The sequence below is a fragment of the Myotis brandtii genome, unplaced genomic scaffold, assembly GCF_000412655.1.
Source record: "Myotis brandtii unplaced genomic scaffold, ASM41265v1 scaffold546, whole genome shotgun sequence".
Classification (NCBI taxonomy): domain Eukaryota; kingdom Metazoa; phylum Chordata; class Mammalia; order Chiroptera; family Vespertilionidae; genus Myotis; species Myotis brandtii.
In genome coordinates, this window is record NW_005370016.1 from 1,569,292 (window position 1) to 1,585,812 (window position 16,521).

The following is a 16,521-nucleotide window of genomic DNA, read 5'->3' on the forward strand; positions in this document are numbered from 1 at the left end:
AATGTTGAGGTAGCAAGATTTTTATAAGAAATATAACACCACTGTATTTTTGTAATATATCTCATACTTATGAGTCGTAATTGCAAAGTAGGATAATTTTAAATCTTTTTTTTTAAGTGAGATTTCTCTTTGATTTTTGGAAGACCTCTAAAAAAATAATGCAAATCATGAAATATATTTTCCAAAAATACAACTATTTCAAAAAGTAACTCAAAACTAAAACTGAGGCCATTGGGCTCAATTATTATACTGAGCATTAATCTTGCATTTCTTTTTAGGATGAACATTTTTCTTTATATTTTTAAAAATAAGACTCATGATTTAAATAATTATTACTGAATTATGGAAAGTTTTATTCTGGCCTCCAAAACACCTTTTCTATTTTCTTTGTGATGCCTAACATTTTGTAATTTGCTATTTAGTTTTTTCTTTTAAGTCTAGGATGTTGACATTGGAGCCATTTGTGGGTGGTGGAAGTCCATCGATTATTTGAGGCAATATGTTAGCTGTGTCCATAGAGGGCTGGGCTGTGCTTTTACAAGACTACAGTGTTTAGTGTCCAAATACAGGCTCACTATCTCCAGGGTGAAATATAAACTTCTTAACAGATTATATTTTGAATGCAGTATGACCTTGAAAATCAATATTGCATATTTTAAAACTGAAGTTCTTAAGTCAGATAAGGATAGGTTGGAACTCAAGCTCTTCTTTATGACTTCATACTAGTTAGCTTAAAACTCAATTTTCTCCTCTGGAAAATATACCTACTTTATTTTTTTGGTAAGCATTAAATCAGATAATGCATCATAAATGCTTGGCTTTTTAGTATTGTTTTTAATAGAGAAGTAATATATTGTTTCTTATGAATACAAAGAGGTCTAGCTAATACTTCCTATTAGGTCTATATATTGTGGAGGAAAACGGAAAAGCTTGAGAATGAAAATAATATAAGTACAAATAATATAAAGAGATTGTTTTATTTGTGATTTTGCCTAGGAAACATACTATTCACTATCACTGATATAAATCAAACATATTTAGAGATATCAAGAAAATAAAAGCATTTCTTAAATATATTTTTCTTTCCATTCATAAAAACTACAAATAAAATGTCGTCATCCTAAAGGAGAAAATTCCTGGAAACTATGTCCTGTAACTATGCGGTTACTGTTTTATTTGACTTTTATAATTACCTTTTTATGATGATGATTTTGCACTTTCAGATGTTTACCAAAATGGTATGGAAGGTGACATTTTAAAGATGAGATAACGTGTGAAGTAAAAATAGACCCAATGATTGACAAACAGGAACTAAGACAACTGCACCAAGCTGCATAGCTTTTTGTTGTTGTTTTGTTTATTTTTTTAAATATATTTTATTCATTTTTTTTACAGAGAAGAAGGGAGAGGGATAGAGAGTTAGAAACATCAATGAGAGAGAAACATCAATCAGCTGCTTCCTGCACACCCCCTACTGGGGATGTGCCCGCAACCAAGGTACACGCCCTTGACAGGAATCGAACCGGGACCCTTGAGTCCGCAGGCCGACGCTCTATCCACTGAGCCAAACCGGTTAGGGCAAGCTGCATAGTTTTACCTGTCATTCCATTCGACTTAACCTATGCAGTGCCTATTATTGTTGCATGTGTGTTAAATCAACATTGAAAGCATAAACCCTTTCATGGCAGATTTATAAAAACTAAAACAACGTTGCATTCATGTGTTCATTTTATTATTTATTATTTCTTTTTCTGTCCCCATGATGAATTTATTGCATGGTGCCTTTGATAGTGTTTATTTAAAATTATATCAAAAACATGGACAGCTTTAAGATGCAGCCCAAGGACCACTCCCAGTCTGGCTGCAAAGCGCTGCAGCAGGAGTCCCTCAATGGTGGCCAACTGAAGAACCCGGAGCAACTAGAGAAGAAGAAAATCCCACCATAACTCTCATAGACAACTGAGGGTTGGTTTGTTTGTTTGTTTGTCTGTTTGGCTGTTTGGCAATGTGAATGGGAAGCACTACATCCAGGAAAGAGCCCAGGTCAGGAATCCAACGGCCTGAGTTCTGTATCAGGTTCTGCACATAACTGCTATGTTTCCTTGTACCTTTCCAAGCCTTAGTTACTCCCATCTGCATTTTCTCGTTTATTCAGCTTGAAATGTTTGGGACACAATGGATTTTGATTTCTCATATTTTTTTTTAAATGCTGATATGGAGCCTCCCCCCTTTTTTAAAGAACTTTCAGAAGTGTCCAAATGCCCTACCTAATGATGAAATTCAACAAGTGACTTTCTGATGCCTTTTCCTAAGTAATCCATCTTTAGTGCTCAAGCTATCAAAAAGTTAAATTTCTTTCAGCCCTCCAAAGCAAAACTAACCTATCAGCAACATCAAATCAAAACTGCAATTTATATCACTTTATCAGGCCATTAATACAAAAAAAATTCCATTTGATAAATTTCTAGATTTTATTTATTTTGTTGTTTGAGTTATCATAAATTTCTAAATTATAAATTTCTTTAGTTCTGAATATTTTACAGTTAATTATAATAACTTGAATAAGATATTGGAGAAACAAGGATTTGAAACTAAGATGTAAGTAAGGATAATAAATGGAATATAGAGAAAATGCACTTAAAATTATGCACTGTAGAGCTTACAATTTAAACGATTTATGAAATAGAATATAAACAAAAATATGGAAACATTTACTCTCTGTAATTTTACTGCTACCTTGTCTTCTCCGTAAGATCTTCCTGTGGTTCAACTTTATAATAGAGATATTTGGTTTCCAGTTGCTCCCTAATCCATTCAGTTTTACACATGGCCAAATAGCTCTCTAAAACTTAGTTCTGAGCCTGATAATCACTTGGTCAAAAACTTAAGGAGATTTCTTCTTGCTTTTATTTGATAGTCAAACTCCAGCCTAACCTTCAAGGCTTTTAAAATATCTCATAAAACACTGCTCTCAGCACCCCTTTTAAGATAAGGTGCCCTATACTTTACAGTATTTCTCAAATCCTCCTAAATAGCCCATATTCTTCTCTAGGTCAACTCTTTATCCAAGTCTGCCTTGAGTTCTTTCCCTTTTTTCCCCCTCTGGAATAATTCCACCAGTTCAAATCTATGCATTCTATAAATTGTTGGAAGGGCCACTTCTCTAGGAAACTTTCTTTGTTTCTGACAAATATGTGTAATCTCCTTCTAAATGACTCCCATAATACTTCATCAGAATGCTATGTTGCTTTCGTTTTTAAACTTTGCAATAGTTTAAATGATACATGATTTATCTTTCTCATTGGGACAAAATTCCTATGGATTTCTATATTTGTGGATGTATAGCAGTTGAATAGTAGTAGTAAGAATAGATCTTGTACACATAGGAATTAATACCTATTTGTTAAAAAGAATAAGTTATCACCACAACAGTAATGTTTCACTAGCATTAAAAGGAATTTAACAGATCATTAAAAGAAAAGTGCCTGATCATTTTGAACATTATGAAAAGAATTTTAGGAATTAAAAGGAAAGTGAAGTTGGAGTTTTATTTCAAATTTGCAAACAAGAAAAATAAGTTGGTATGTTTTACATGGAAGAAATGGACAGTGTAGCACTGTGGCTGAAATGGTTTCAGTTAACACTTGTATGTCAAAAGTGGTAGACCTTGAAATGTGGATAGAATTTGTTTTAAAGATTGTTATTTCAGGGATGTATCACAATGGCCTCAGTCAGAGTATTCAGCATTTCTTTCATTACAGAAGTAAACTAAGATCTGAGAAAAGACCAAGAATCTGATATAATAAAGACTAATAATGCAAATCGACAGAACGGCTGAATGACCAGTGACTATGACACGCACTGACCACCAGGAGGCAGACACTCAATTCAGGAGCTTCTCCCGCCTCTGCAGCAGCACTAAGGATGTCTGACCATGGGCCTAAACAGGCAATCAGACATCCCCTGAGGGCTCCCTGACTCTGAGAGGGTGCAGGCCAGGCTGAGGGACTCCCCCCACCCCCGAGTGCACGATTTTTGTGTACCGGGCCTGTAGTCCCATATAAATGTGCACAACTTCACTGTTCTCTAATAGTTTCCAATTTGTTGTAACAAGGAAGAGAATGATAGGTCATGAATAGAGTAAATGTAAATATTTCAGAGGTGGGCACTATTGACTTTGGGTCAGACAATGCTTTGTTGGGCAGGGCTGTCTTGTGCACTGTAGAATGCTCAGCAGCACTCTGGCCTCAGCCCACTAAAGGCCGATGGTACTCCCTGTACTCTCCCCACACTGTAACAAACAAAAATGCCGCCAGACACTGCCAAGAAAAATTGTCCATTAGATGATTTAATAGTAGCTTTATTAAATCGTTTCTTTTTCTAAAATCATGGTTGAAGATATAGAAAATCCATTCTACTGGATCCATATATTTACTTTGATTCAAATCCTGAATCATTCAAATAGAACAGGAAGTAGTCTTACTTCCTGTTAAATTTTAAATAAGAAAATAACAATATGTGCCTATCAATATATCTTTTGAGAGCAATTGTGCTTCTCTCTAAATTTTTTAGATAAGTAAAAATTAATAGTTAAGAAAAAAGTGTGCTTTCATATTTCTAGAATTTTAAAACTGGAGTCTAACAAATATTTTTTCCTGCAAAAGTCTTATAGGAAATATTATGCTTTTAAAATATGAATATTTTGTTTGCTTACTATTAAGTACTAAAATATGATTTTTGAATAAATGAATATATACCTATTTTATGTGCTTGTGCTAAACTTACAACCTATTAGACATTTTGTTCAGATCTGGAGACACACAACTGAAAATGTTAAGATCTTGAATCTTGAATGCTCAAAAAGTGGTAGATAAAGCAGCCATGTTAAAATTGAGTTCTTTCCCTATAAAAGATGAGAAGAAAAAATTAGTATGCAGTATTTGAATTGAAAAAATTCATTTAATAATCATGGAAAGTTGTTAACTAATGTTATCTAATGCAAAAAAAAATTGTACTAGGAAGAGAGTCAGTAATAGCCATTTAATTAAATTAAATATGAGATTAGAGTAAAAGTCAACCTAAGGTTTGTGTTAGGAATACTTAAGAGTAATTTTACATACATCAGATGCCAATAAATTTCAATTAATTTTTCTAATATTTCAGAATTAATGTACCATACTGATAAGATGTATACAAATTTGTGTGTTCATTTATTTAAGAATTTATTTACTAAGCACAGATTTTGTATAAAGCACTCTGCAGGCACTGAGGATACAGCAGCGACTTTGAAAATTACACAAGATGAAAAAGCTAACATGTAGCAGAGGTATCTGACCCAATTTGGGGGTAATGAATAGTTGTCCTTAGCAAGGCTATACTAATTATTTTGCTTGGAATCCTAAAATCAAAGATTAACCACACAAGATTTTAACCAGAAAATTTATGTAATCAGAGTCATGTTTTGAGGAGACAAGTTTATTTAGTTCTAGAAGTATGAGGGGTGAAAAATTGGTACAAGGGAGACCATTCACTAGTATGGTAAAGTAGATAAAAGAAGTGGTTGTGAAGCAATCAAAAAAGAAATGAGATTTGAAAATTATTTAGGAGGTTTATCAACCAGATGTGATTAGTTGACTGGTTTAGAAAAGATAAGGAAACAAGAGGTATCTGGTGTATGTAACTGAATAGAGGCTGGTGGTGTCTTTGGAATAGAGATTCCTGGAACAGGACTATATGGGAAGGGTTGCAATCTTTGAATTCATTTTGGACATATCAAATGCGCTGTGTCTTTCATATATTCAAGTGGACATGTCAAATAGGTGCTCCATACACAAAAGTGTAGCATGTAGTACAGAACTGCTCTGAGATATAAACTTGGGAGTGATTGGTGAATAGATAGAAACTAATAAGTTGGGTGTGGCTGAAAGGACTGAGAGAGAATTATGTGACAATAGATTGTTAATACCATTCTCAATGATCTCAATATCTAAAAGTAAATATAAGAAAACAACTGAACAGAATCTGAGAAAGAATAACTAGAAATGTCAGAGTTGGATAAGAAATGGTGGGGATGGGTAGGGTGGAGGAACATTCTTAGAGAAATCTAAAGATAATTTTTAGTAATAGAGTCTAATCAACATTTGAGTCTAATCAACATTTTATTTCATACCAACATTCTGATGTGAAATAAAAGAGTACTGTATTATATCCCTTGACTTTGATAACTTAGGGGTTATCTGGTGGTCTTCATAAACATTTCATAGAACTACATGTTAAGCATATTATCTGCTTTGGCATTTACTTATTAACTGAATTTTGTATTTTGATTCTAAAGAGAATGCTGAACCATACTTCAGGGTACTATTTATTATACATGTTCTCATCTCTGAGAATAACTATTTAAATTAAAAAGGACAGAACTAAGAGAAATCAGACGATGTTCTGTTTTCCTCTATTCTAATAGCTACCTGCCACTATATATTTTACTTTACTGAAACAGACACTTGCCCATATCCCTTTGACACACACCATTTCTTTGCACCAAGTCCACCAGGAATAACAGGGAGATAACACGCCCTCCTCCCTCCAGGGCAATCCTCCACCAGGTACTAATGAGAATTGGTAAATATTCCCTAAATACTCTCATGCCCTGCTCATCTAGGAAAAAAGTGTGATGCATGCCCTACATTGTTTCTCAGAGTTCCACAGCAGGACTGAACCCCAGTTGCCCCTGGTGTAATCTGCTCAATAACACACTTTTTTTTATGTCCTTTCTCTTTTAGCTAGGGTTCTCCAGAGAAACAGAACCAGATAAATACACACACACACACACACACACACACACACACACACACACACACAACACACACACACACACGAAATTGGCTCACATAATTATGTGGGCTGGCAAGTCTCCAGATCTTCAGGCCGAGTCAGGAAGCAAGAGACCAAAAAAAAAAAAAAAAACAAAACAAATTATTTAGTTTCATGCTAAGTTCAAAAACTTGAGAACCAGAATTGATGTCATTTCAGTCTGAAGGCCAGCAGGCTCAAGACCCAAGACGTTTCAGGTTAAGTCTAAAGGCCCCCAAAAGCCAGTGCTTTAACATACAGCCATCAGACAGGAGGAATTATTTCCTACTTGGGGGAGAGTCAGCTTTTTATTATTCTATTCAAACATTAAACTGATTAGATAAGACCCAGCTGCAATCAGCTTTATTAAGTCTTCAATTTGAATATTAATCTCCTCCAGGTTAAGAAGTACAAATTGGTTGTTAGAAAATAGTCACAAGAATGTAAGATACAGCATTGGTAATATAGTCAATTATATTGTGATAACAATGTATGGTGGTAGATAGGCACTGGCAATATCGGGGGAACACTTTGTAAATATATGATTGTCTAACCACTATTGTCTAACACTTTAAACCAATACGAAATAATATTGAAAGTAAACTGAATTAAAAATAAAAAAAATAAATATTGATCTCTTCCAAAAGTACTCGTACAGAAATACTTATAAAAATGTGTGGACAGCCCTAACCAGTTTGGCTCAGTGGATAGAGCATCGGCCTGCGGACTGAAAGGTCCCAGGTTAGATTCCAGTCAAGGGCATGTACCTTGGTTGCAGGCACATCCCCAGTAGAAGGTGTGCAGGAGGCAGCTGATTGATGTTTCTCTCTCATCGATGTTTCTAACTCTCTATCCCTCTCCTTTCCTCTCTGTAAAAAAATTAATAAAATATATTTTAAAAATGTGTGGATAAATATCTGGACATCCCATGATGCAGTCAAGTTGACACATAAAATTAACCATCATAGTCACCCCAATTAACACAATTTTATCTTCCAAAATAATTTTTCTAATCTTTCTTCTGCCACCTTTATTTCTAGAGATAAAGCTTTTTAATTTTACATTGTCAAAAGGAAATAAAATTTTGCTGTATGTATACATAGTCAAATTTCAAAAGACCATACACCTCAGTTTGTCCAGAATTATTCTGGCTCACAGCTCTTACCTTGCTTAGTTATTAATATGTTCCCTTCCCTTTTAAAAATGTTCTACTTTGAATAATAGTGTATGATCATTTGAGTCAGAAACTATGATAATAATTGAAAATTTAGTGAATTATATTTAATTTTTTATTATTTTATTCTACTAATCCTATTTAATAAAAGGCTAATATGCAAATTGACCAAACTGCTGGACAACCTGTCACTGTGATGCACACTGACCACCAGGGGGTGGATGCTCAATACAAGAGCTGCCCCATGGTGGTAAGTGTGCTCACACAGGGGGAGCGCAGCTTAGCCAGAAGCCCTGAGCCAGGCTCACTGCTGGGGAGCGCTGAGGCCGTGGCAGGAGTCTCTCCTGCCTCTGTGGCAGCGCTGATGTCTGACTGACAGCTTAGGCCGGCTCCCCACGAGGAGCCAGCCTAAGCCATCAGTCGGACATCCCCCGAGGGCTCCCAGACTGCAAGAGGGCGCAGGCTGGGCTGAGGGACCCCCCCTCCCAGTGCACACATTTTCATGCACAGGGCCTCTAGTTAAAATTATAATAAGTATGTGTCATAGTCTTCAAATTATTTTTCTTCCTGGGTAATTTTACACTGCAATTACTTACCATGATGTATATGGAATGCCTGTTTGTAACCTGGATATTATCATTGATTACCTTAAATGTATTTTCTTGTTTAAATGACTGAGAAAGAATAAGTTTAAAAAGTACAAATAATTTATAAGTGTAAGGTCTTTTACAGGATCATGCTTTATTTTTCTATATGTGACAAATCTGATTATTTTCCTGAAATAAGATTTTAATCTAAAATTTACACACTTGATTGATACTTATTTAATTAGCTTCTAAGTCATAGAATGTGTATAACTCCAAGGTAGTTCTGTTCTTCCATCACAACTAAGGCAATGATGAGAATAATTTTTGACTATCAGGAATTCTCAGAGCCTATATTGTTTATTGTGGAGACAAGAGGAGGAGGCAATTCCATGTTGACTGTGGGACACACAATGCGAGGATTTAGCAACCTCTCAGAAAGAAATGAGTGTTTACATTGTCTCCTTCCCTTAGCCTATTTTCCATGTCTTCCATCTTTGTGTTTACTAAAAAGTATTACAGGACATAAAGTTATAACTATAAATGTCTTAAAGTATTCTTGAATATTTTTTTCACTAGGGATGACTTTATTGCCTAATGGAATTAAGTAATTTTATAACAATTATATTTTAACATACACAACAAAAAGTTAACTTTTAGTATTATTCTTAGTAACTATGTCAAATGACTTGCTAACTGTACTTTAGAGCAAGCGACTTGTGCTGAGTACCAGATTACTGAATTTTCAAAAATATTCTGCATAATGCTGTGAGACAGTAGTTGATCTTGAGTTCTTTTTGACTTCCTTATTATGTTTTTGGTATTCCTGCAACAATGAATGGGTTGTTATTCAAATGCACATAAATGTGTTCAGTCCATAATAATGATATTCCTACCCATCTATAAATAGTTGAAGAAACAATTAGATGAAATGCTTGATATTCATCTGAACCAGTTTTTGCAATTTCACTTTTAAATTCATATTTCAGAAATATTACAGCAGTGGTGTTCAGGAGATATTCAGGTATTTTTGTTAGCTTTTCATGGACAGGATAGTAGCTTCTTAAAATGACATACTCTGTTTCACCAAATCTAAGAAATCCCTTTTAAAAAGACACCATTATAAGAAAGTGCATGAACATGCAGCATGATATACAATTTCTAAATGTATAGTTTACATACTTAATGACCTTTTCATTTTTTTTCCAGATACACCATCAGTTAAGATTATACCATCCACTCCTTTTCCACAAGAAGGACAGCCTTTAATTTTGACTTGTGAATCCAAAGGAAAACCACTGTAAGTGATTTAATGAGCAATGGCGTTTTTCACTTTTGCTTCTATTCTGCTTAGATTGCAGACTTTAACTACAGAAATCCACTGCTTTTGTCTTTTCTTGGTGGGCAAAGTGACCTCTAGACCAGAACCCCCTCCCCACAACCACGTCTTCATTAAGTGTCTGTGGATTGGTCTGTTTCTTTGTCATCTAGTGACGTTTCTGGGAAGGTTTCCAGCTGTGATTTTTCCCCCCAGGAAGATATTTCAACCTGAAAGAAGTGTAGGCTTAATCAGTCAGTGTTCATATCATCAGATTGATAACAGTTGCACATTGCTGAGCTTAGTTCTCCCATGAAAAATTTTGAAAATATTGAAGCATCGTCAAAATATGCCCAAGTTTTAAAGTTAGATAGGGAAGCATTTCCTTAATAAGAGAAATCAACTCTACATTTCTTATGTAGCAGCTCCACAACACATGGTTTGTGAATGTGATAATACTTGGAGGGAAGGTGAATGAAAGGGCTCATAAACTCAACATTTTCAATTGTAAACTATTTCATTATTAGAATATGAGTCCTAACATCCTTTCAACTCTAAAATTATACTTTTTAACATTCATGTTTTTAAACATAAAACTCTGAAAGTCTACTATTTCTACAAAAATCAAATCAGTATAGATTATCCAAATAAGGATTATTCAAAGATTATTTGAAAGCCATTTGATCATTTTAATATAGCAACACTCTAGGTGCAGAGATAAGTAATTTATTTGATTTTTTAAAACTTTCAATTGAGTTATATTTTGGTTTAAATATTAAGAAGAGGGATTTAATTATTTTCTGTATATAACTATATGGGAAACCTTTTGTGCAAAGTAAAATAATTACAATTGTTTTTCTAAGAATATTTGTTATTTAAGTGTAAATTACATAGTATCCATGAGAAATTTTTCTAAAAGAGTTTTAAGGCAGAAGTTTGAAATGTGAACATCCTCAATTGTATGATATTGTACTTTTTAACACATTAAGCATATTCATACTTTCTTACTTTAATATTTATTGTTGATAGTATTACAGATGTCCCCTTCCTTTTTTTTCTATTGACCCCCTCCACCAGGCACCTGCCCCTCCAAGACCTTCACCACAATATTGTCTGTGTGAGTTTAAGGCAGAAGTTTGAAATGTGAACATCCTCAATTGTATGATATTGTACTTTTTAACACATTAAGCATATTCATACTTTCTTACTTTAATATTTATTGTTGATAGTATTACAGATGTCCCCTTCCTTTTTTTTCTATTGACCCCCTCCACCAGGCACCTGCCCCTCCAAGACCTTCACCACAATATTGTCTGTGTCCATGAAATATGCATATCCTATACAATAAAAGGGTAATATGCAAATTGACCCTAATGGCAAAAAGACCTGGAATGACCGGTCTCTATGACGTGCACTGACCAACAGGGGGCAGATGCTCAATGCCAGAGCTGCCCCCTGGTGGTCAATTTACTTCCACAGGGGGAGCACCACTCAGCCAGAAGCCAGCTCATGGCTGGCCAGTGCAGCACTAAGGATGTTCAACTAATGGGCTATTGGGCTGCCAGAGGGATGTCTGACTGCCAGCTTAAGCCCAATCCCTCGGGGAGCAGGTGGACATCCCCCAAGGGCTCCTGGACTGCAAGAGGGTGCAGGCCGGGCTGAGGGACCCCCCTCCCAGTGCATGCATTTTCGTGCACAGGGCCTCTAGTATGCATATAAGTTTCCTGATTTCCACCCACTACCCTCCCCCACCTTCCCTCTGATATTCATCTGTCTTTTCCATGGTTCTATGTCTCTGGGTATATTTTATGCATCAGTTTATTTTGTTGATTAGATTCCACATATGAGTGAGATCATGTGATACTTATCTGGCTTATTTCACTTAGCATAATGCTCTCCAGGTCCATCCATGCTGTTGCAAGTGGTAAGAGTTCCTTCTTTTTTACCACTATATAATATTCCATTGTGTAAATGTACCACAGCTTTTTTATCCACTCATCTGCTGATAGGTATTTGGGCTGTTTCTAAATCTTAGCTATCATAAATTGTGCTGCTATGAACGTAGGGGGGTTTCAGGTTTCTTAGGATATATTCCTAGAAGTGGTATCACTGGGTCAAATGGTAGTTCTATTTTTAATATTTTGAGGAAACTCCATACTGTTTTTCATAGTGGCTACCCCAGTCTGCATTCCCACCAGCACTATACTAGGGTTCCCTTTTCTCCACATCCCCACCAACGTATGTTGTTTGTTGATTTGTTGATGATAGCTATTCTGACTTTATTACAGTTTTGGTATTTTAAAACTGCTTTCATTCAGTAATTATTTCCTAGAGATGTAAACATGCAGATTTAAAGAACATATTGTGAATTAGTATATCAATTTGTTTTATATCTTTAAAAAAAAACACATTTTTCTGAGTAGCTTTACTGGATATACCCTGCACAATTCACTTTAGTAGTTCTTACCTTCTGATAAGATTAAATTGCTTATATAAAACATTTTTCTTCTACAGTATGCTATCAAATGTGGCAGTGCATTCTAGTATTAAAGTTTCAACAAAAGCTTTTGGCTACAAGTTGAATACTTTAAATAGGGAAAGAAGTATAGTAGACCCTAGTCAGCTTTACACATATTTAAATCCTAATCTATTTACTGCTGAACCTGTGTACCTAACACCAGAAAATTCCCCACTCTCCCTCCCATCTTCACTCCTGTTCCTTCCATGTATTATTTTCTGACTCTGTCTGTTCCCCTTCCTTCTCTTTTTTTATGCTTCTGTTTTGTTTGTTTGTTTCCATTCTCCCTTACAACCTCAGAGGTCAGCATATTGAGATATGAAGGAACATGATCAAGATCCCGGTATAGCAAAGGATTTATGATTTTAACTTCTCTCTATAGTTCTGCCCCCAAGTACATGTATGTACACTTGGAGAAAATATACAATTTATGCAATTAAATGAGGTAAGGATGGGAAATATAGTATTCAGAACGCTTGGAAATAAATACATCCCTGTTCAAACAGCATCCAATTACCTGTCAATGATCTACTCTTTGACTCAATATTCAATCTGCACAGTAGAAACAGCATTTCATGTGAATAATGAGATTGTGAGGTCGATGTAATTAGATATGTTAAGTAGTTCATTTCCATTAGCTGAGCTGTGGTTGGATGGATGCGCATATTGAGGGTCTCTTTCAGCAACCTGGAAATAAGGTTGTCTGTGTAACCCTCTTCTGCACTGCAAATGAACGAAAAGTATAATCATCTTTCATTTATGTATTTATGTAAAGAATACAAAGACTCCAGAAGTTTAGAAAATAAAAAATGTTTTGTTTCTCAGAAAGATCCTGATTAATATTACTTTGCAAATAGGTGAAATAAATAAGAAACTCTCCTTATTTTACATAGGAGAAAACCAAATCTCACCAAATGTAAACCAAATTTTCTTGATTCATCCAAATTTAAAATGGATGAGTTAGGATTTAAACCTAGTTCAGTCATTGTCCAAAGTTCATATTCTTTCAGCTATTTTCTGCTACTTCCATTGCTGAGTCTAAATTGTCAGTTATGTTATCCAAAGTAACTTTTGAAAAACGAGGATGTACAATAATGTTCAGCACTGCAGTTCAACCCACAGAAGCTTGAAGGTGAAGAAGTAGCCAGTCTCAAGACACATTTACTCTTGCCATCCTCTTTTATCAGACTTTCTTCTGTATTTATCCCCTTTTTTCAAAACTTGCCAAATTCCTACCAACCTGACTGTTTCTAGTATGAGCTTACAGCCATATATAAAAAATAAAAACCAACTCTAATTAGTAGAGTATCGCCTGGCAATTAACTCATAAGCTCCACTCCACAGGGCTAAAATTATCATTCTGTTTTGTCTTTATCCTCATAGGTTCCAATGTTGTGTTCTATAAGCTGTGTTACAGAAGTAAATGTGTATAAAGTTATTTTCTTATATAGTATTCTCATTCCCAACTTCATTTTTACCCTTTGCTTCCCTTGTAATCTGCCAGGCCATTGATATTAAAGGTATTGCCAACATTCCTTGCTGCCTTTAGATGATTGGTTTACTTATGTCCTTCCTAATATTCTTAAAATTCACTCTTCTGAGTTTCAAAGTAACTATCACTTCCAATAAATGTAGGCATTAACTCCTTTAAAGACAGTCTAATTTCTACCCTCTCTTTAGTTTATATTGTATCTCCAACAGTGCCAGATGAGGCAGATAGGACAAAAAACAAGGGGAGATTGAAAAGAAACCATTGGATTTTCCCAGAAGGAAATCTTAGTGATCATAAAGAAAATAGTCTCACTAGAACAGAGAAAACAGAAGGCAAATTGAAATGGATTAATCAGGGAAATAGTCGGTGGTGGTGAAGCAAAGATAATGGGAGGATCACCCATTTTAGAAAGTGAATAAAAAAATGGAAGAGAAATAAGGAAATAAATTTATATCAAACAGAAGTTATAAAATAAGTAATAATATAAAGACTGTTCATATTCCAAGATATGGTCAAAAAAGCCTAAAAAGTATGGGAGTAAAAATGAAAGATGTGACATCACAATACCTAAAGGCCAGGTTCCAGTTTACTATTTTACTGCCAAATTTCCACTCCATTACCTTGGAACTATTACACCTGACTCCCCATTTTGTTATCGTGGAAACACTGAGAAGCAACATTGTGGTTCAGCTTCTGACTGGCTACTAAAACACTTGATTTCTACTATCTTTCCACTTACTTGATCCACCTTTAATGAGCAGGTGGGAATCAGAAATAGATAATGGATATATGATGCTTTACATCTCGTAGCTGACTTAAATAATATTTTTAATCCATGACCAAATGTTTATGATTCCTTTCAAAATGTTTGACCGATTTATGATTTCCTCAAGGGTGAGTTATTCATGGTTACAATCTTTTGTTTAAATCACAGATGATAGCGTGGCTCATTCAACTTGTGCTGATTCTCATGTTCCCAACCTGCCGTCCTGTATGCTAATGTTGTTTTCTTTGTTCTAAATGTGAGGGCCCCAGTGACTGTTTATAGACAATCGTGCCTTATTTGCCTGCTTTGGACTGAAGCCTTTTGCTGTTTTCCCGTTGAACAGCTGCATAACTTGGGCCAGGACCAAATTGTGCCACTCGACATTACTATAGAAGCATTCTATTCTTTCCTTAAAAGAGAGATTACTGTACTTGTCTGTCTATTGTTTTAATTTTAGTTTAAAGTGAGGACCAAGCTAATGCCAACCACTCTTCTTTCAAGTCCCCAGAGTTTTTGCAACCTTCTTCTTTCTTTGGCTGAATTCCCAGACAGCTTTCAGGAAGCAGCATTCTCCATTTATAGAAGTAGAGAGAGAGGTGCAGGGAAAGCTGTTATGTTACATTCAAGTCATGACCTTAAATAGTGTGGAGTTGCACCTCACATGCTATAAACAAAGATTTATCACTCATTTTAATCCAATGTTTAACACTTTTTAAATATACATCAGCAAAGAAACTGGACATTTTCAGTTCAATGAGTACGTATTTGGCATTTATTCTATAAAATGAAATTATTATAGGTATTGATAAATTTTTCTGTGTATCCAGCACAATGTTTATGTTTTACCTTCTGGTAGCCACAATTTTTCTTGTGTTCTTGTGATTATTTTAGTATATGTAAATCATAGATCCCCATTCTGTACAAAAAGAAAGATTTTAATCCTTAGGAAGACAGATCGCATATTGTGTAACAACTAGTGAGGTGTGTAAGCGCAACCACCACACAACCATTTTTGAAATGATCAAGAATGTAAAAAGACATCTAAGAACATATTGATGAACGTTCCATTAGCATAATAGAGATTAAAAAATGAGTTTCAAATTAAGGCAAAATGGTTTTATATAAAGTTAGTTTTCTAGTATATACTTTTTTGCCAATCACTTGTTATTTACTAATTGTCATACAACCTAATCACAGCCAGAAGAAATGATAAAACAAAAACACACTGGGAGTTAAAAAAGGCAAGTTATCGCCCAGCCTGTATAGTTCAGTGGTTGAGAGTCAGATTGCAAGTTCAATCCCCAGAAGTGGGTGTGTAGAAGGCAGCCAATGGTTCTCTCTTATCATTGATGTTTCTCTCTCTCCCTCTCCCCCTCCCTTCCTCTCTGAAATACTCTCCCTTCCTCAGTCCCAGTCTCCAGCCGAGAGGTTCCTAGTTGGTAGTTCTGTGGTGGGGTCTGAATCTCTGAAAAATAATCAAACAAACAAAAAGCAAGTTATCATCAACAGTGAAATGTTTTAGGCCAAAACAAGAAAAAATATGAATTTTGGGGGAAATTGCTCTAAAATAATAGTAATTGTATATTAGTTAACCTAATAAATACCAGGTGTTAATTTTATGATATGTGTTTCTCACCTGCCATCTATGCTATTGAAAGCCAGCTACACTAATAAAAGAGAAACATGGTAATTAGCGTACGACCGCTACCCTTTTCATTGGCTAATCAGTGAGTATATGCAAATTAACTGTCAGCCAAGATGGCGGCCGGCAGCCAGGCACTGAAGCGAGCACAAGGCTTGCTTGCTGCAGACTCCAA

At 35.2% G+C, this 16,521-nt stretch overlaps 1 protein-coding gene across 2 annotated transcripts in view; it reads left to right on the plus strand.

Moving 5' to 3' along the window:
• The window catches only part of CADM2 (cell adhesion molecule 2), a 1,203,315-nt gene that overhangs the window by 1,063,704 nt on the left and 123,090 nt on the right, over positions 1-16,521 (plus strand). For both annotated transcript variants that reach the window (XM_005878095.2, XM_005878096.2), the window contains exon 6: positions 9,820-9,910. In XM_005878095.2, the coding sequence (XP_005878157.1) occupies positions 9,820-9,910 (91 nt within the window). The remainder of the gene's footprint in view (positions 1-9,819; positions 9,911-16,521) is intronic.